At 46.8% G+C, this 21,009-nt stretch overlaps 1 protein-coding gene across 1 annotated transcript in view; it reads right to left on the bottom strand.

The window, feature by feature from the left end:
- The window catches only part of glis3 (GLIS family zinc finger 3), a 554,300-nt gene that overhangs the window by 360,231 nt on the left and 173,060 nt on the right, over window positions 1-21,009 (bottom strand). The window contains exon 3 of the mRNA XM_067983286.1: window positions 17,925-18,120. Within this exon, the coding sequence (XP_067839387.1) occupies window positions 17,925-18,120 (196 nt within the window). The remainder of the gene's footprint in view (window positions 1-17,924; window positions 18,121-21,009) is intronic.

A 21,009-nucleotide genomic window follows, 5' to 3' on the forward strand; every position in this document is an offset into this window, starting at 1 on the left:
CTCACCCGTTGCCCCCCTCTCAACCAGTGCCTGCAATAGTCCATCCTCTCCAGGTGGCTGAGTCTGCCCCTGCACAGGTGCAGGAGGAGCAGTGTGTGGAGGTGCCCTCACGGGCACCGAAACCCAGGGGGTGTCGGCCCAAAGCATCTACCAGGTCAGGGCACGAACAGGAGCAACCTGCCACCACCTCTGCTGGAGCCACAGGGGTAGCACCACGTAGGGGTACCCGGAAACGAAAGCCTAAAGTTCCGTGAGCACACAGGGATTGCACCAGGGTGTTTGTCTATTTGTTTTTTTAAATTTCCACTCTTTGAATGTCAACACAAAATAAACTCACTTTTTCTCACCAATGCAGCCACCTCTTGTCCATAATTCTGCGGCTTGTGCAATATGTCCCTTCCGTGCGCCTCATCATGACGACGACCACCCCGTCCCACCCATTGGGCATAATACAGTGGGTGCAGGTGTACAGGCACCACTCTTCTGTGGAGGGAGCCTGTATGGACCCTCGTCTGTGCACGTTATGACATGTGAACGCCTCACACAGTGTGATGTTAGGAGAACCGTTGGCATATGAGTGCCTCCCTGGCCTGACGAGCACGCAGGTGAGCCAGTGTTCGGCCCATGGGTCGTTCCTCCTCCTCTCCCTCTTCCTCCTCCTCCTCTTCCTCCTCCTCCTCCTCCTCCTCCTCATTGTCGTCCTCAATGTGGGTGGCGGGTGTGCATGGGGCCTCCTCCAGCGGCACCCCTCTCTGTAGTGCCATGTTATGCAGGGCACAGCAGACAACTATAATTCGTCCCACTCGGAGTGGCGTGTATTGGAGCGCTCCCCCGGAACGATCAAGGCACCTGAAGCGCATCTTGAGCAGCCCTATAGCCTGCTCAATTGTAGACCTGGTAGCAATGTGGCTGTCATTATACCGACGCTGCGGCTCGGTAATGGGGTTCCTCAGAGGTGTCATAAGCCACGTGTGCAGGGGATATCCCTTGTCGCCGAGGAGCCAACCGTTGCCGGCGTAGGGTGCGTGGAAGAGGGGTGGGACGGTGGACTCCCTGAGTACGAAGGCATCGTGGCAGCTGCCAGGGTATCTGGCACACACGTGTAGGAATCTCTGGCGGTGGTCACAAATGAGCTGGGCGTTCATGGAGTGATACCCTTTCCTGTTGATGAACAGCCCTGGCTCATGTGGAGGTGCCCGTATTGCTATGTGGGTGCAATCGATTACACCCTGCACCCGTGGGAAGCCAGCCACAGCATGGAATCCAACCGCCCTCTCCGTCTGGCTGCGCTCATCCATGGCGAAGTTGATGTAGGTCGAGGCCCTGCGGAACAACCCATCGGTGACCTGCCTTATGCACTTGTGTGCAGATGACTGAGAGACCCCGGTGATGTCCCCCGTGGCACCCTGGAAGGATCCGGAGGCAAAGAAGTTGAGGGCAGTGGTAACTTTGACGGCGACGGGTAAGAAGATGCTGCTTGGTCCATCCGGGAGCAGCTCGTCATTAAGGAGGCTGCAGATGTCGGCGACTACCTGGCGAGTGACTCTGAGCCGACGTATGCACTGCTGCTCAGAGAGGTCCATGAAGCTGAGCCTCGGTCTGTAGACCCTGTGCGGAGGGTAGTGCCTCCTGCGACGCATCTCTCTCTGCGGATGCCCTCCATCCTGCTGTGCAGGTGGATGTGCCACAGCACCGTGTTGTGGGGATGCACGTCTCTGAGGCGGACGGAGTGGACTGCGAGGCTGCTGAGGCTGGTCATGCTGTTCGTCCTCCGAGGATGTCAACGCAGCACCCATCTGGCAGGTGTAGGTCTGCGGGGTTCGGCACGTTAGAAAAGTGTGTCCTCGCACAGGGGTTGCACTTCCACGCCGGTGAATCTTCTTGCTTGGAGGAGGGTGGTGGAGGGCAGGCGATGCCCAATGTTACGGAGTGTCCTCCTGTGTGGGTGAAGGCTCTCCCCCCCCCCCCACCTGTGGAATGCACCTTGGCAGCTGCCACAGGCTGCTGGCTGCAACACGTCCGTTGGGAGTGTGAGTGTTCCCCCAGTATGGGAAACAGTCTCATTTCACCGTAAAATCCCACACTTGTTAAATAAACAGCTCAATCAGGTCATTTAATGACCTGAAATACCTAGATAAATACACTCAAGTGGAACCCCGCTGGCTTTAATTGCCTGCGGGATTCCCACCAGCGGGGGCTACGCACGTACCCCCGCACGTCAGCGCGGAACCCGGAAGTGGGCGGGATCGAGGCGCGATCCGGTCCCGCTCCTCGAAATCGGGATTTTAGAGGCCCCCCCGCCGAGAACGCACCCCGGACCGGGTGCTAAAATCGGGCCCCATGTCTTCTAATCTTGAAATTAGGATGCAGTATAGAACTAGCAGCTCGTTGGAAGTTTTTACATCAGTACATGTGTGCATGTGCAAGTGTACCTGCATTCGCACATGCACACACACACACGGACAATAGGTCCTTTTGAATTTCAATTGTGAAAAAGTGTGGATAACATATCTAAACCACAGACATTCCAAGTACATATCTCATATAGCCAAAGAATAAAGTAATGTTTACAAATGACGCAGGGGAATATGTTCACAGGCTGCCCTTGAGCATGTTTGTCGATAACCAAATCTCCTTACTGTAGACATTTTTGAAACTCCTGCATGGATTAGTTAAGGCAGTAAAAAATTATAATTCGCAATGCAAGTGTCAGAGAGACAGCTAAAAACAATATCCTGGCTTTGTTTTTTTTTGCTACCATGTGACTTCAAGGTACATAAATTTCGATTTTTTTTCCCTGAGATAACCATTTGCTTTCATTCTGTCAATGGATAACCCAGTGATGGAAAAAAAATCAGCTAAACTTGGAGATTCTGTCCTTAGGGTCACTTTATGACCAACCATTGAACTTTTATAAATTACAATAGAGTCTCAGTTTTAAAGAACAATGAGCACATTTTAAGGCATAACATTTTATTGCTATGACTTCAAAATGCCAATTGCTAATATCATTAAAAAATCAAATTACATTAGAATTACAAACTTATAAACCACCGATAAATGTTCCAATATTTTTAAATAACCCACATTGTAGATTTCGGGCCTAAATCTCCTTTGGGCTGAGGCGCAATGGGGGCGGTGGAGTGAGGGGGTAAGATGGATGCAAGAGGTCCAGTGGGGGAGGAAAATTGGGTGGCACCAGAAATCCTGAGGCTCCACGCAGAACGGAATCCACGGCCAGTTTCTGATGGCGCCTGGAGCGAGTGGAACTTCCATCCTCCTCAAACTTGACCCCTGACATCGCAAGGAGGTGGATCTGGTGAATACCCATGGCTCCTGGTTCCTTTCTACCCAGCGATTTGAATTTGAGAAAAAACTTAGTTTCAGGTTATTGCTGTGATGGAAGTTGGGTGCACTGGCATCTCCAAGCTGGGGTCATGGGCTGGAAGGCCACAGAAGTGAGTTTTACAATTTGTTAACATTGGCTCTCTTACAAAAAGATACTTTGTGAGGGTGCCCGCCAGCGGCACTTGCATATGCCCACCTGGCGCCACATCTTCCTTATCCCCTTCTCTAGCAGGCATCCAGGATCTGCCCATATGGGCACAGGTGTGTGACGAAAATATTTAAAGGTCAGCAGCGGAGCAGGATTCCCACTCTTATGCCGGTGCAGCGGCTTTTTGGGCCTGTACAGTTTAACATAAACATGATGTTAATATATTATTCAATTAATCCGAAACCCTCAAATCAAAATTCATTCTCCATTTTGAAATATTAAGACAATATCTGGTTATGTAATGCTTAACCTTCTGTTTGCTTTGCACAGGATACCTGGAAAACGCGCCTAATATCCACTCATGTTAAAGCCAGCATTTGTATGCTTGTATCCACAGCATATGTTTCCTTAAAACATTTAAGGGCTTATTTCCGGCTACAGGGCTATGAATTATGCATAGCGGCTGGAAGTCAGTGGGTAGGTGGATTTGTGCATGGGGAACTCGAAGGCGAAGTGAGCGCGTTTAAATCTGCGATCGTATCTCGATTGCAGGCAATTATCTTTGCTTCCAGGTTGTGCATCTCCAAGCTGCGCAGCAGGCCTGCTGCGTGCCCAAATGAAGCGATTTAAAGCCCACTATTTAAAGGGCCAGTCCAACAATGGATTTTGAAGGAGAAAGGACGAACGGAGCCCAGGAGACCAAAGGCTGTCCCTAGATTTACTGATGCCTCCCTGGATGTACTGCTTGCTGCAGTGAGAGCCAGGAGGGAGGTAATGTTTCCAATGGACGCAGGAAGAAACCTGGCTCTGTAACTAAAAATGCTCGGTTGGAGGTGCCAGAAGAGGTGAGCAGCAGGAGCATGGAGCCCAGGTCTTGGGTTCAGTCAGGAAGCGGTTTAATGACCTAATCAGGTCAGGAAAAGTGAGTACAGTTGCTGATTCACCCTCATCCTGTGTTGGTCAAACTCCCCCACTCCGACACTCTGTGTTGGCATGCCTACCCCACCACTTAAGTGTCAGCAGCAGCAATCATCCTTCGCTTTCTATGCACGTCCTCAACTGTCCATTTATTCACACACCACTGCCATTCACCCCAATCCTGATGCAATGTGATAATAGAATCATAGCAGGTACAGAACAGGAGGAGGCCATTTGGTCCATTGTGCCTATGCCAGCTCTTTGACAGAGCTATTCAATTAGTCCCATTCCTCTGCTCTCTTCCCATAACCCTGTAAATTTGTTCCCTTCAAGTATTTATCCAATTCATTTTTGAAAGTTACTATTGAATCTGCTTCCACCACTCTTCCAGGCAGTGCATTCCAGATCATTACAACTCGCTGCGTAAAAAAATGTTTCCTCATGTAGCCTCTGGCTGTTTTGCCGATCACCTTAAATCTGTGTCCTCTGGTTACCGACCCTTCTGCCAATGGAAACAGTTTCTCCTTATTTACTCTATCAAAACCGTTCATGATCTTGAACACCTCTATCAAATCTCCCCTTAACCTTCTCTGTTATAAGGAGAACAATCTCAGCTTTTCCAATCTCTCCACATAACTGAAGTCCCTCATCCTTGGTACCATTCTAGTAAATCTCTTCTGCACCCTCTCTAAGGCCTTGACATCCTTCCTAAAGTGTGGTACCCAGAATTGAACACAATACTCCAGCTGAGGCCTAACCAGTGTTTTATAAAGGTTTAGCATAACTTCCTTGCTTTTGTACTCTATGCCTTTATTAATAAAGCCCAGGTTCCCATATGCTTTTTCTGTCAGCCTTCTCAACTTGTCCTGGCCCATCTTCGAAGATTTGTGTCTGTGCACCCCGAAGTGTCTCTGTTCCTGTACCCCCTGTAAAATTGTACCATTTAGTTTCTGTTGCCTCTCCTCATTCTTCCACCAAAATGTATCACTTAACACTTCTCTGCATTAAATTTAATCTGCCATGTGTCTGCCCATTTCATCAGTCTGTCTATGTCTTCCTGAAGTCTGTTACTATCCTCCACATTGTTTACTTCATTTCTGAGTTTCATGTCATCTGCAAACTTTGAAATTATACCCTTTATACCCAAGTCCAGGTCATTAATATATATCAAAAAGAGCAGTGGTCCTAATACTGACCCCTGGTGAACACCACTATATACTTCACTCCACTCTGAAAAACAACTGTTCACCACTGCTCTCTGCTTTTATATTCAAGACTGAGATCGATAGATTTTTGGACTCTAAGGGAATCAAGAGATATGGGGATTGGGCGGGAAAGTGGAGTTGAGGTCGAAGATCAGTCATAATCTTATTGAATGGCGTAGCAAGCTCGAGGGGCCATATGGCCTAGTCCTGCTCCTATTTCTTATGTTCTTATGCTTGCTGTCCCTTTGCCAAGTTTGTATTCATGCTGCCCCTGTCTCTTTAATTTTGCTAACAAGTCTTTTATGTGGTACTTTATCAAATGCCTTTTGAAAGTCCATATACACAACATCAACCGTACTACTTTTATGAACACTCTCCGTTACTTCATCAAAGAACTCAATCAAGTTAGTCAAACATGATTTTCCTTTAACAAATCCATGCTGACTTTCATTTATTAGCCCATACTTTTCCAAGTGCCAATTAATTTTGTCCCTGATTATTGTCTCTCAAAGTTTCCCAACCACCATTAGGCTGACTGGCCTGTAATTGCCGGTTTATCCCTCTCCCCTTTGTTGAACAGGGGTGTAACATTTGCAATCCTCCAGTCCTCCAGCATCGTCCCCATATCTAAGGAGGGTTGGAAGATTGTGGCCAGAGCCTCCGCAATTTCCACCCTTACTTTCCTCAGTAACCTAGGATGCATCCCATCTGGACCAGGTGACTTTTCTACTTTGAGTACTGCCAATCTTTTAAGTACCTCCTCTTTATCTATTTTTATCCTTTCCAATAACACTACTACCACCTCCTTTACTGCTACAATGGCAGTATCCTCTTCTCTAGAGAAGATGGATGCGAAGTATTCATTTAGTACTTCAGCCATGCCCTCTGCCTCCATAAGACAACCTCCTTTTTTGTCCCTAATTGGTTCCACCCTTCCTTTGACTACTCTTTTAATATTTATATGTTTATAAAAGACTTTTAGGTTCCCTATTATGTTAGACACTAGTCTATTTTCATATCCACTCTCTTTGCCCCTCTTACTCCCTTTTTTAGATCTCCTCTGTGCTTTCTGTATTAAGCCTGGATCTCTAGTGCGTTATGAACTTTAATACAGGTTCTGTATTCAGATGTATCTGTCTGATAGTCATACTCTGATGCATCTCTTTCATGGTCAACCTCACCCAAAGCAATGCATTCATAGGGTGAATATGTCACCTTCAGTCATTCACAGGTCTATTATTTCTCCCCTTGTAGAAGAGATCACAAAACACAAGGGAGAGGAGTAAACTGGATGTGGCCCACCAGATAGTGGAGGTGACAGATGTGGAGGAGGAGGCCATGGAAATAAGTCAGACCGTCGCATGCCTATCCATTGGAGATGGAAAGACTGCGAACAAGCAGATGGCTGGTGACAGAACTTTAACAACTTTCACACATGATGAATTGATTTTATCAATGATGTAACTGTGCCAGATCTCAGTATGGTCATTCGAAAGATTGTCACTTTTTCGATGAATCATTACTATTACTTTCTGTTGTCTTCCAGGGCCTTCACAGCTTCACATGGAATCAGCAGAAATGGAAGAAAGCGATTCCTCAGAGGAGCTCATTCCTTTTGAGGGTGCACCATCACAGGACATACAGCCATGCACCAGCGCAGATACTCACACTTCAGTGGGTTGTGTTAGACAGTTAGTTGGGTTGTCACCTAGTGATTCACCACTCATAAGTGAGCACAAGCAGAGACTGGTGACAGGGGCACACTCCTCTCCAAGCTCTGCTCAGCTGGACGCAGATGCTGAACCCTGGGGGCCATCGTTGAGGAGAATGATAGAAGTGCAGCTGCACCTTTGCGAGGTAATGGAAAAAGTGCCGTACACACTGGCTGGCAAAAGTAACAGGAAAGGGAAATATAGGTGCAGGCATCAGTATGCAGACGTGAAGGGGTGGCCCAGCACTCAGCTCCTGCTTGATGAGGGCGGAATCGAGTTGGTGTTACGTGGAATACTTGTGTGGAGGACTGGCCTCTTTGGCATTCAACAGTATCTTCCCCATAGGTCAGCACTGCAATATGTGTGCAAGAAGATGCAGCCAAGTTTCATTAGTGTGGCATGTGCCAGCTCTATGCTGTATGGTAGCTGCAGGGGTCCTTGCAACATATGCATAGTTCTATATCTGCGTCTCTGCTGACTCAAGACTGTGAGAAGGCAGATCCTTGTCATTTTTTAACAGGTAGGTGTACCAGTGCCTACAGAAATAGTTGGTGGCGGTTAATGAGGTGATGCTGGCTCTTGACCACCCTGGTAAGCCTACTTTCAAGCAGTACTATGTAAAATATGATATGCTGTGATTGGGATCCTTCTGAAGAACTGTCCAGCATTATGACTAGTCAGAAATTCACACATCAGTGATGCCATCAAGGTTCTGCTCTTACAGCTTCCTTTGGCAAGCACTATGTCTAACAGAAGGATAGAAACAGAATCCATATGAATTGAAATAAAAGATAAGAGATCCATCACACCAACCGGGGTATACTACAGACCACCTAATAGTGGAAAGGAGGTGGAGGAATAAATATGTAAGCAAATATGTGAAATGAGTGAAGGTAATGGAATAATAATCTTGGGAGATTTTAACTATCCCCAAATAAACTGGCAAGAAGAGGTAGGTAAAGGGGTACAGGGAATAGAGTTTTTATAATGTATGCTGGACTCCTTTCTTACCCAGTATGTAAAAAGCCCAACAAGAGGTGAAGCACTGCTGGATATAGTAATGGTAAATGAACCATAACAGATAAGAGAAGTAGGCATGGGGAACATCTAGGCAATAGCGATCACATCATAATAAGGTTTAAGATAAAGATGGAGAAGGACATAAGTAAGACAGAGACCAAAGTAATAAATTGGAAAAAAGCTGATTTTCAGGGGATGAGAATGGAACTAGGGGAGATAAATTGGAAACATTTGCTGATAAGCAAAGAAATAGAACAGCAGTGGGAAACATTTAAAACAGTGACCAACAGAGTCCAGATGAAATATATCCAACTGAAAAGCAAGAACAAACTAGCCAGTAACGATACGCCATGGATGAATAAAGAAATAAGGGCAAAATTGAAACTAAAGAAAGGACATACACTAAGGACATAGACAACAAAGGAGAGGATGACAAAAGGGAATACGAAAAGGTTGGGAAAGAAGTTTAAAAAACAATTAGGAAGGCAATTAAATTATCAAGGAATATAAAAAGAAGTAGCAAAGTATTCTACAGACACATAAATAACAAAGGAAAAATCAGGATAGGGATAGGACCTTTAAGGAGTACACACAATAAACTCACAGGTAATGACAGCAAAATGGCAGAAATATTAAATAATTACTTTGCTTCAGTATTTACCAGGGAGTCTAACAGGGCATGAAAGAAAAAAAGAGATCAAAAAAGATATAAAGATATTTAAGATAGAAAGGGGGAAGATAATTGATAAACGAATCAAACTTAGAGAAGATAAAACCTCTGGTCCGGATGGATTGCATCCGCGCACATTAAAAGAAGTTAGGGAAGAGATAGCAGAAACAATATTACATATATTTAAAAATTCAATAGGAAAGGGAATAGTGCCAGAGGACTCGCAGACAGCTAATGTGATTCCTATACTTAAAAAGGGAGAAAGAACCAGTCCAGGGAACTATAGACCAATTAGCTTAACGTTGGTGATCAGAAAGATAATGGAATCGGTACCCAAAGATGTAATAGAAAAACATCTAGAAACTGAAAATATAAAAAAAGTCAGCACAGATTTCAAAAGGAAAAGTCATGTTTGACCAACCTTATTGAATTCTTTGAAGAAGTAACAGAAAGGGTAGACAAGGGTAAAGTAGTAGATGTAATATATTTGGATTTTCCAAAGGCCTTTGGTAAGGCACTACATAGTAGACTCATGACTAAGGGAGACCACGTGGAGTCAGGGGACAAGTAGCAGAATGGATAGCAAGCTGGTTACAGAACAGAGAGTAGGGGTTAAAGGTAGTTACTCAGACTGCCAAAGGTTGGAAGTGGTGTTCCACAAGGATCGGTGCTGGGACCACGATTGTTCACAATTTACATAAAGGATTTGGACTTGAGAATCGGAAGTACAATTTCAAAATTTGCAGATAACACCAAATCGCGGGATATAGTTAATACCGAGGGGGACTGTGACAAAATACAGGAAGACATTAATAAACTTACAGAATGGGCATGTAATTGGCAAATGAATTTCAATATAGACAAATAGAAGGTATTATATTTTGGTAGGAAAAATAAGGGGGCCACATACTGCTTGGATAATAAGAACCTAAATGGAATAGAAGCGCAGAGGGATCTGGGGGTACAGATACACAAATTGCTAAAAGTAGCAATGCAGGTTAATATGCCATAAGAAAAGCAAACCAAACATTGGGGTTCATTTCTAGAGGGATAGAATTGAAAAGCAGAGAAGTTATGCTAAACTTGTATGGAACCTTGGTTAGATCACACTTAGATTACTGTGAATAGTTCTAGTCTCCATGTTATAAAAAGGTTATAAAGGCACTGGAGAAGGTGCAAAGATGATTTCCTGGATGATATCAGAAATGAGAGGTTATACCTATCAGGAAAGATTGAGCAAGCTGAGGCTCTTTTCTCTAGAAAAGGGAAGACTGAGGGATGACCTAATAGTAGTCTTTAAATTTATGAAAGGCTTTGATAGGGTAGACATAGAGAAGATGTTTCCACTTGCGGGGAGACCAGAACTAGGGGCCATATATATAAGAGAGAGTCAGCAATAAATCCAATAGGGAATTCAGGAGAAACTTCTTTACTCAGAGAGTGTTTAGAATGTGGAACTCGCTACCACAAGGAGTAGTTGAGGTGACTAGCAGAGATGCATTTAAGGGGAAGCTGGATAAGTACATGAGGGATAAAGGAATAGAAGGTTATGCTGATAGGGTTAGATTAAGTAGGGAGGGAGGAGGCTCGTGTGGAGCATAAACACCGGCATGGACCTGTTGGGCCGAATGGCTTGATTCTGTGCTGTACATTCTATGTAATTCTATGTCAAGTCTAGTAATTTCACATCTCTCTGCAGATGTGGGTGTGCAAATGCCAGTGGGAGAATATGAAGCACCTCTCAAGAAGCTTGATCCACTGGGCATTCCCTTTAGGTCCTCAGTTTTATAAAATTGTAACAACTAATTTTTGTGTAATGGCATTGTGATGCTGTTTGCTATGTACCTCACTACTCTTCAAAGCTGTAATGTCAGCATCTGGGATTGCAGTGAGGGAGCAACCTAATGGCATCTTCAGTAGTGGAGGAGTTGAGATTATATTGTTCTGCTTATGTAAAATATGCATTTGCAACAAAATTATGAAAAGAACCTTTCAGATTCCGAAGAGGTATGTTGAGCTGGATTTTCCTGCACTATCCCCCCCACCCCCAAATGGTGATAAAATGGCCTGACCTGGATTTCCTTACCCCTGCCACGACCACTGGCAGCCACCCCTTCCCCACCCTCCACATATAAATGCAGGGGGTGGGGAATTCCCATCTGATTTCCCTCCGGGCCCCATAACCTGGCCCATTTCCCTCCCATATGACCCTCTTACTGCTGCTTCCTAAGACTGCGTGGTAGCGGCATAATGGCATTGATGACCGCACTGTTCAGCACTTATTTTTGCAGGTCTCTTCCTCCTTCAAGTCTCTTGTCACCTGGTGTAGCAGCAGCATACTCACTTCATTTCCCTCTTTGACCATGCTGGTCTCTCTCTAGGCGGTGGGAATCCTATTAGGAGCTAGCCCTGAATGGCCAATAGCCCTCGACCAAAGAAAGTGGGTCAGGATTGCAATGGAGTCAGAGGGGCAGGCAGAAGTCCCACCACCCCAATGAGGAAAATCCACCCCATTATGTTGATTATAATTCGTCATCAATCAAATACCTAAAGCTTTCATCCAACAGGAATATTTTTCTTAATGCAGCAGGGAAGCGGTTATGTGTCTATTTTGCTATCATTTATGTCACTTAGTAGAGCAAAGGTTTAAAATTGTTGCTGCATTTTTTGTATTTGACTTTGAAGTATACTTTTAAGCAAATTGTCTTTTACAGATGCTGCATGCCAATACTGAATACAGAGAAATAACAGAATACTTCACATGCAGTATATGCACGAAGTGTCTTCACATTTGTTCCTGTGTTTTCATTGCTACTTGCTAAAAAATATACTAATTTCTTAAGGGCCACCTATAATTGTCATCATTTTCACTGGAGTACATTGAATACTTGGACAAGGGAGGAGAGAAACAAAATTTAATGGTCCCTGGATTCATGCACAAGTCACAGCAATCTTCTAAGAGAGGAAAGTGAGTAAGTCAAAAGAGTACATTTTTACTTTCTGAAAAAGATAACAGTTACGAATAACCCCCCTATTCTCTGTGATTTTCAAAGGATGAATCAACTGAGAATTCTAACCATAAATGGACTCAAATAACTGCACAGTACTGCACTTGTCTTCAGAGCAATGGATCTGCTGGATCTTTGAATAACTCATTAAAGTAGATTGGCAGGAACTTTAAAAGCCGCCTACTCTGCATTGTCTAAGTTGCTGCGTGAACCTAATGACTCAAATTTATGGTTTAATAAAGGGGCCAATTTGATCCAAAAAATGTATAATAAAATCTTATTAGGATTTGATATTGAGATGTATATTGCACTGCACATTTTGCAGTTTATGCTTCCGATTTGGGTGTGACAGAGGTAACCTCACACCGCTTGCGCTTCACACTGACTGCACTATAACTGCAACCAATACCAAAAGAGCCTTTTAAAATCAAAGTGACAGTCATCTCCCTTGAGTAATTTAAAATTTCACCAACATTTGGTTTCAGTTAGGAGATCACTGCAGTTGTCTCTAACTAGGCAAGAGCACTCTTCTGATTTGAGAATGGTGTGAAGCCAGGGATATAAATTAATGGTGTCAACTCAAACTGCTCTTAAATCAGGCACCACTTTCAAACGATACCTATGGTATAACTGGGCACAAGTAATATATGATAGCTTTGAATGCAGATTAAACATTCAATTTTAATTAAGTCATCAGAAAAACAGCAAATAAAATTAATGTAGATAAGTGTAAAGTACTGCCCATGGAAATAAGTGGCACATGGGCCCCGATATTAACTTGGAGCCAGTAAGAGAGCGGGGTTGGTGGGCAAGGGGTTTTGCGGAGGGGAAACCTGGAGCTAAGGGATTCCCACAGGTCCTACTGCATTTAATGGTAGGAACAGCTTTAAAATTTTTCAAAACCCTTCCTGTCCAATAGACAGGCTGGCTGCCTGTTGAGCAGGAAAGCAGCTGGGGAGCGGATGGAAAGTAAGTCGGAGTTTGGATTGGGGGGGGGTGGGGGGGGGGGTCAGGGACAGATCAGGATCGTTGGGAGGTGGATGGGGGGGCCGGTCGCAGAGGAGGGGAGAGGTGAGAAGTCAGAGATCATTGGCGACGGGGGGCCGTCTCGGACGTCATTGGCGACGGGGGGCGTCTCGGACGTCATTGGCGACGGGGGGGGGGGGGGTTCTCGGACGTCATTGGCGACGGGGGGCATCTCAGGGGGCGTCTGTGGGGTCATGGTGACGGGGGGTGGGTCTCGGACGTCGTTGGTGACGTGGGGGGGTCTCGGACGTCGTTGGTGACGTGGGGGGGTCGCCGACGACGTTGGTGACGTGGGGGGGTCTCGGGCGTCGTTGGTGACGTGGGGGGGTCTCGGGCGTCGTTGGTGACGTGGGGGGGTCTCGGGCGTCGTTGGTGACGTGGGGGGGTCTCGGGCGTCGTTGGTGACGTGGGGGGGTCTCGGGCGTCGTTGGTGACGTGGGGGGGTCTCGGGCGTCGTTGGTGACGTGGGGGGGTCTCGGGCGTCGTTGGTGATGTGGGGGGGTCTCGGGCGTCGTTGGTGACGTGGGGGGGTCTCGGGCGTCGTTGGTGACGTGGGGGGGTCTCGGGCGTTGTTGGTGACGTGGGGGGGTCTCGGGCGTCGTTGGTGACGTGGGGGGGTCTAGGGCGTCGTTGGTGACGTGGGGGGGTCTCGGGCGTCGTTGGTGACGTGGGGGGGTCTCGGGCGTCGTTGGTGACGTGGGGGGGTCTCGGTCGTCGTTGGTGACGTGGGGGGGTCTCGGGCGTCGTTGGTGACGTGGGGGGTCTCGGGCGTCGTTGGTGACGTGGGGGGTCTCGGGCGTCGTTGGTGACGTGGGGGGGTCTCGGGCGTCGTTGGTGACGTGGGGGGGTCTCGGGCGTCGTTGGTGACGTGGGGGGGTCTCGGGCGTCGTTGGTGACGTGGGGGGGTCTCGGGCGTCGTTGGTGACGTGGGGGGGTCTCGGGCGTCGTTGGTGACGTGGGGGGGTCTCGGGCGTCGTTGGTGACGTGGGGGGGTCTCGGTCGTCGTTGGTGACGTGGGGGGGTCTCGGGCGTCGTTGGTGACGTGGGGGGGTCTCGGGCGTCGTTGGTGACGTGGGGGGGTCTCGGGCGTCGTTGGTGACGTGGGGGGGTCTCGGGCGTCGTTGGTGACGTGGGGGGGTCTCGGGCGTCGTTGGTGACGTGGGGGGGTCTCGGGCGTCGTTGGTGACGTGGGGGGGTCTCGGGCGTCGTTGGTGACGTGGGGGGGTCTCGGGCGTCGTTGGTGACGTGGGGGGGTCTCGGGCGTCGTTGGTGACGTGGGGGGGTCTCGGGCGTCGTTGGTGACGTGGGGGGGTCTCGGGCGTCGTTGGTGACGTGCGGGGGTCTCGGGCGTCGTTGGTGACGTGCGGGGGTCTCGGGCGTCGTTGGTGACGTGCGGGGGTCTCGGGCGTCGTTGGTGATGTGGGGGGGTCTCGGGCGACGTTGGTGACGTGGGGGGGTCTCGGGCGTCGTTGATGACGTGGGGGGGTCTCGGGCGTCGTTGGTGACGTGGGGGGGTCTCGGGCGTCGTTGGTGACGTGGGGGGGTCTCGGGCGTCGCTGGTGACGTGGGGGGGCCTCCGGCGTCGTTGGTGACGTGCGGGGGTCTCGGGCGTCGTTGGTGACGTGCGGGGGTCTCGGGCGTCGTTGGTGACGTGGGGGGGTCTCGGGCGTCGCTGGTGACGTGGGGGGGCCTCGGGCGTCGTTGGTGACGTGCGGGGGTCTCGGGCGTCGTTGGTGACGTGCGGGGGTCTCGGGCGTCGTTGGTGACGTGCGGGGGTCTCGGGCGTCGTTGGTGATGTGGGGGGGTCTCGGGCGACGTTGGTGACGTGGGGGGGTCTCGGGCGTCGTTGATGACGTGGGGGGGTCTCGGGCGTCGTTGGTGACGTGGGGGGGTCTCGGGCGTCGTTGGTGACGTGGGGGGGTCTCGGGCGTCGCTGGTGACGTGGGGGGGCCTCGGGCGTCGTTGGTGACGTGGGGGGGTCTCGGGCGTCGTTGGTGACGTGGGGGGTTTCGGGCGTCGTTGGTGACGTGGGGGGTCTCGGACGTTGTTGGTGACGTGGGGTGTTTCGGACGTCATTGGTGACGGGGTTGCGTCTCGGGGGTCATTGTTGATGGGGGGGGTCATTGGTGACGGGGGGTTCTCGGATGTCATTTGTGACGAGGGGAGTCTCGGACGTCATTAGTGATGGGGGGCGTCTCGGGCATCATTGGTGATGGGGGTCTCGGACGTTATTGGTGACAGGGGGGTCTCGGATGTCGTGGGGGGCCTCGGACATTGGGGGGGGGGCCTCGGACGTCGGGGCGGGGGGGGTTGGAGTCTCGGACGTCGGGTGCCTGATCACAGCAGGTAAGATGCTGGGCCTGGAGGAAACGCTCCTGCTCTTCATGGCCCACAAGTAATGCAATAAAGGCACTCACCTCAAGATCTGGCCCTCCTCGCCTCCTTTGCAATTGCGAGATTTACGAGCCCCGGGAAACCCGTGCTGGAGGCGTTGAATTTAAAGGTCATAGAATCATAGAATCATAGAAGTTACAACATGGAAACAGGCCCTTCGGCCCAACATGTCCATGTCGCCCAGTTTATACCACTAAGCTAGTCCCAATTGCCTGCACTTGGCCCATATCCCTCGATAATAGGTCGGTGAAAATCAATTTAAAAAGACCTAATTAACATCTCATAAGGACATTAATTGGTCCGATAACTACCCGCCCTCCTGCACTAATTAGGGTCCCGACTGCAGTGTGTAGATTACATGCACGCATCCAAACCAGCCTCTGTTAAACCTGGAAGTGGGCACTTTGGAGCCAGGTTGCGGTCACGCTCGAAAAATCAATTACTTTAACTACGCATCCGTTCCTAACCCACCCGTTCTTAGGGGATAAAACTCCCCCCATGTACTCCATGAATTAGGGGTGGAATTGAGACACGAGGTGACTTCGTTGACTTAATATTCAACGTGTATCGTGGACCACTCCCGATTCTACCTTTTTCTAGGCAAGGAGCCAGTGAGGTGCCCTGGGACACTTGTTTACTGCCCGCAGCACGCCAGCTATACATTAATGAGCCGCTGACCTCAAAATGGACCAGTCCTCCTGCCCTATTAGGCTCTACTGGGCAGCTGGCTAGCACACTCCACCAGCCAGCCGCCTGAAAAATGAATGGAGGGAAATTCTACCCCATTAGTCTCCCTGGTTACATATCACCTCCAGCTATTTCTTCTTCCTCCTTCTCCTCTACATCTACCAAGGCCTCAGGCTGCCTCTCCTGCTGCATGATTATACTTCTCTGCAGGTGAAATTGTGCAATATACAACTGATGCAGATATTTTTCAACACCTTGTCAGGGCTATAGAGCAGTATCCCCCTGATCTGTCCAAACAACAGAATCTCTACTTTGGCTTGTACTACCAGAATTCGGCTGGGGAAATGTGTTTTATTGTATCTGCATTCTGCCTCTGTTCAGGGTTTTTCAATAGGGCCATTTGCCAGATATGTTCTTGGTCCTCTAACAGCCAGTCATCCAGTATGCCTGCTTCCTCAATAGTGATGGACTGGTGCAAAATGAAGGTTTTAGGGCTGCTGCCAGGATATGACTCATTTATTTGTATCATTCTGTTCAAACAACAACTGTACGTTGAATGGAATCAAAACCTTCACTATTCATAATATGCTATGGATTGTTGCTAGGTGCCCCAGTGCTCTTATGTGCACCATTAATAAGGCTCTGACCTTTTGGACAGCTATATTATATCATGCTGTTGCCTCCTTTCCTTGAGGAAATTGATGAAAGTATTTCCTTAGTCAAACAAATCTGTCACTTGTTTTATGTACTTCTGGAGTGAAGACTGACTGATGTGGCAAATGTTTCTGGTATTGGCTTGGAAGGATGCTGTCATATAAAAAATTAATGCTGTGATAACTTTCACAGCTACGGACAGGGCTGTCAATGTGGTAGAATCTGTCAGGAGGTCAGGCTTGAGGAGAGGGCGTGACTTAGTGACTGCCTCCCTACTGAAGTTTAAACAGTGAGGACAGGTCTCTTTAGACATTCCCAAGGAGGTGTGCCTGCTTCCAAAGACGCAGCTCATGGGTCGAGGATGAGTAGGAGCAAGACACCTGAAGAGCAACTGCATCTGCATTTGCATGAACTCTTCCTTTTCCAAATCCAGCATTGACATTGGAATACTCAGTGGCATTTCCGAACTGAACACTGGTTGTTGCAAATGAAGGAACTGCTGTCAGCAATTGTACCGTGGGAAAAGGATTCTGCAAAAAGAGTCTTGCTCCAAACAATACGCTGAAGATTATGCAGATACAGCTATGCGAAAGCTAAAAAAAAAGTTTAAATGCAATTCTAAACTGTCACTCATGTCTTTTAAGAATCAAAATCCTAAAAGCCAGTGTAGTAAATCCAAGCAACACCCATTTTAGATGGGTGAGCAGCACTCAAGAGTGAATTAATGAAAAAGATCATTGATTTTGATATGGGGCCAATTTACATAGGGTTGCCAAAATTAGAAAGGGCTAATGATGTTCCCCATGTTTGGGCAAGATCTCCAAAAATGTGAAACATTTGCAGCTTATTAAATTTGATGCCCAACAAACCAGATATTCAGGCGTACTAGGCTGATACAGCAAAATGTACCCCAGAATGTGAATATATATAATGCAGCAATTTCATATCTTCTTGTTTTGATCAGTAATGCCATTGCATAAATTTCACATCTCTTTGTTTTGGTTAATCCATCTTTCTCAAAACATGCTTCTTATTTCAAACTTTGTAAATACTAACCATCTTAGTGTGGTTCAGGATTAGAATCTGGACTCAAAAGGTCAACTAAAATTAAGGAAAACAAGAACATTACAAGACCTTGTATCTGAAGCAGGAATGCTTAGATTTGGGTGCATCTGACGATATATGGTCCGATTGAAATGGTTGCCGTGGACAATTGCCTGGTTTGACAGAAGCCCTGTTCTCTGGACCATCATGGGACTGCTTGTAACCACCAGATTGTTGCTGGTGCCTTTCCCAATGGCTTTGCATTGTGGTCCAAACCCAGGGTTCCCTGAAGTATACACAAAAAAAAATGTTAGGTTTGCACAGCACTTACAATAAAATATTTCAAAATATAATAATGTCACTTGCAACACCGCTGTACATGTAAAACAAAATCATATAGTACATCAAAATTAATAGCATGTTATAAATTGCCATTGTTTTCAGTAGCTTAGGCATGGGTTGATCATGGGACAAGTTGCTCTGAAGCGTCTGTGGAAAATTCAAGCATATATTATATCTGCCATCCTGTAAACTACACTGATGTGATTTTCTGCACACACATCTCTAAACCTTTAATAAAGTTTACATTTTTTAGCTATGGCAGACATAATTAGTAAAGTCATGATATCATTGCTCCACTGATTGTGTCACTGTGTACCTGTGTTTACAAACCTGGTAAAGCAGCATACAAATGAATCTCTATCAGGACAGTGCAGCCCCATTGAAACTAACTTCTCTCTTATATGAGTATCTATTTATCCATCTAACAATAATAATTCTTTCTGTATCTGTATGACTGTACAGTTGTACGAGAGCAGTGCTCCAAATTGCTTTCTGGTTTGTCTGAGTTAACCAATAGTTATTGGTGGTTAACAGGGATCAATTAGATCAACCAGTTATATTTACACACTAAAACTAAAAAAAAGAAAGTTGGAATGACTCTTAACCAGTTAGAACTAAATAACTGTAAATATTTAAAATTAAAGTTCTAACTTAAGTTTTAACTCAGTTCAAGACCTGGCCTCAGACAAGCCTAAGATTCATGGGCAAGGCCAGTAACAGGTTAGCAGGTGAAATCCATTTTTTGTCATGGGTGATCAACTAGTTTGTATTAAAAAAGTGTTAGATGTGAGAATGTTTCTGCTTTTTCACACCTTATATATTATTCTATATTATTTGAATGCCTTGTTTTGATGCCCTGCACTTAGGTTATAGTTCCAAGGTATCTCACTCCACTACATTCCTGACACTTTCCCACCCCTCCATCTTAACTTAATTGAAATTAGGCATGGAAAGGACATGCGGCCTAAGGGAGCGGGCGTCTAATTTAAATGCCGATGTTGCATACCGATGGTGCCATTTTAACTCATGATTGGAAGGCACACATGGCGCCGAACCAGCTAGCAAAAGCTGGCAGCAATCTGCATCAGGTCAGAAGAGGCCCAGGTAAGTTGTTTTCTTTACATTTTCTTAAGGTTCCTTGTGGCCCAGTGCTCATTTTGGCCCAACAAGGAAACCTTGGCTCTCCTCTCCCTCCCCCATCTCCAGCCTGGACCACCGCCTCCACACTTACTTTGCTGGTGACCATTCCCATGGGTCTCCAGCAGGGTCGGCCTCCTGCTTGATTCCCTGCTCCTCCCCACCGACTCTTACACCTTTTCTGCTGGATTTGGGCAGGAGACAGTGCAGAAAAATGTAAATGTGGCCCAGGAGTTAAAACGGCCCGGGTCTCACGCTGAGGAATTTGTGGGGATTTTCCTCTTGCCAACTCACCCTGCTCACCCCAAATTAAAATTGGGGCTTAAAGTTGTAGTGTAAATACAATCCTAAATAATTGTCCACCAGTTTAATGTAGTCGTGCTAATTTTATATATGATTTTAATTTTGAAAGGATAGCTCACCTAGAAAGCAGATTAATAAAATTGCATTGTACTAATTGTACAAAGGTTAGGGATTTAATAAATTATTCACTTTTCTTGGAATACAGACATTTCAACTCTTATCACATGTTTTATTGGGACACTAATAAAGATGATACAAGAGTGAGTGCCTTTAACATCAAGGCAGCCTTCGAACGAATGTTGCACCCAGGAGTCCCAGTAAAACTGAAGTTCGTGCCACACAAGTGCTGGGCATTGATCATCTCCAACAAGAGAGAGCTTAACTGCCTCCCCAAAACATTCAATGGCATTACCATCGCTAAGTCTCTCATCATCAATATCCTGGGTTCACCAGTGACCAGAAATTCAACTGGACCAGCCACATAAATGCCATGGCTACTAGAGGTCAGAAGCTAGGCATTCTCGGCGAGTGGCTCACTTCCCAACGTCCCAAAGCCTCTCTACCACCTGCAAGGCACAAGGGCAGCTGCAGCACGCAAGAAGCTCAACAACATCCAGGACAAAGCAGTCTGTTTGATCGGCACTTCATCCACTAGCCTAAACATTGAACCCCTCCACTACCGTCCTATTGTGACTGCAGTGTGTACCATCTACAGGGTGCACTGCAGCAACTCACCAAGGCTCCTTTCGCAACACCACTGGGAGATTTCACATAGATTGGGAGTAGCAGAACAGCTCAAGTCATAAAGGAAACGAATTTCTAGAGTGTATGCAGGACAGTTTTTTTTTGGAACAATATGTTTCAGAACTGACAAGGGAACAAGCCATACTAGATTTAGTGACGAGTAAAGAAGCAGACTTAGTTAACAATCTAATGGTAAGGGAACACCTTGCGAATAGTGAGCATAATATGATTCAATTTGATATTAGGTTTGAGAACAAAAAGGGAAAGTCACAAACCAAGGTTTTTAAATCTAAGTAAGGTAAACTCCGAAGGGATGCGAAATGAACTGACCACAGTAAACTGAGCTGAAGTGTTAATGGGTAAACTTACAAACAGTGGGAAGTATTCAAATGTGTATCTGGTACAAAACCAGTACATACCTCTAAAATGCAAAAGCTCTACTAGTGTAGTTAAGCAACCATGGACAACAAAAGGGGAAGGGACAGTGTCAAGCTAAAATAAAAGGCTTACACAAATGCAAGGAAAAACAAAAATCCAGTAGACTGGGAGGGCTATAAAAAGCAAATGATACAAAAAAAGTAATAAGAGGTGCAAAAAGGGAAATATGAAAAAAACTTGCAAGGGATATCAAAGGTAACAGTAAAAGTTT

This window comes from Heptranchias perlo, chromosome 4, assembly GCF_035084215.1.
Source record: "Heptranchias perlo isolate sHepPer1 chromosome 4, sHepPer1.hap1, whole genome shotgun sequence".
In the NCBI taxonomy this organism is placed as follows: Eukaryota; Metazoa; Chordata; class Chondrichthyes; order Hexanchiformes; family Hexanchidae; genus Heptranchias; species Heptranchias perlo.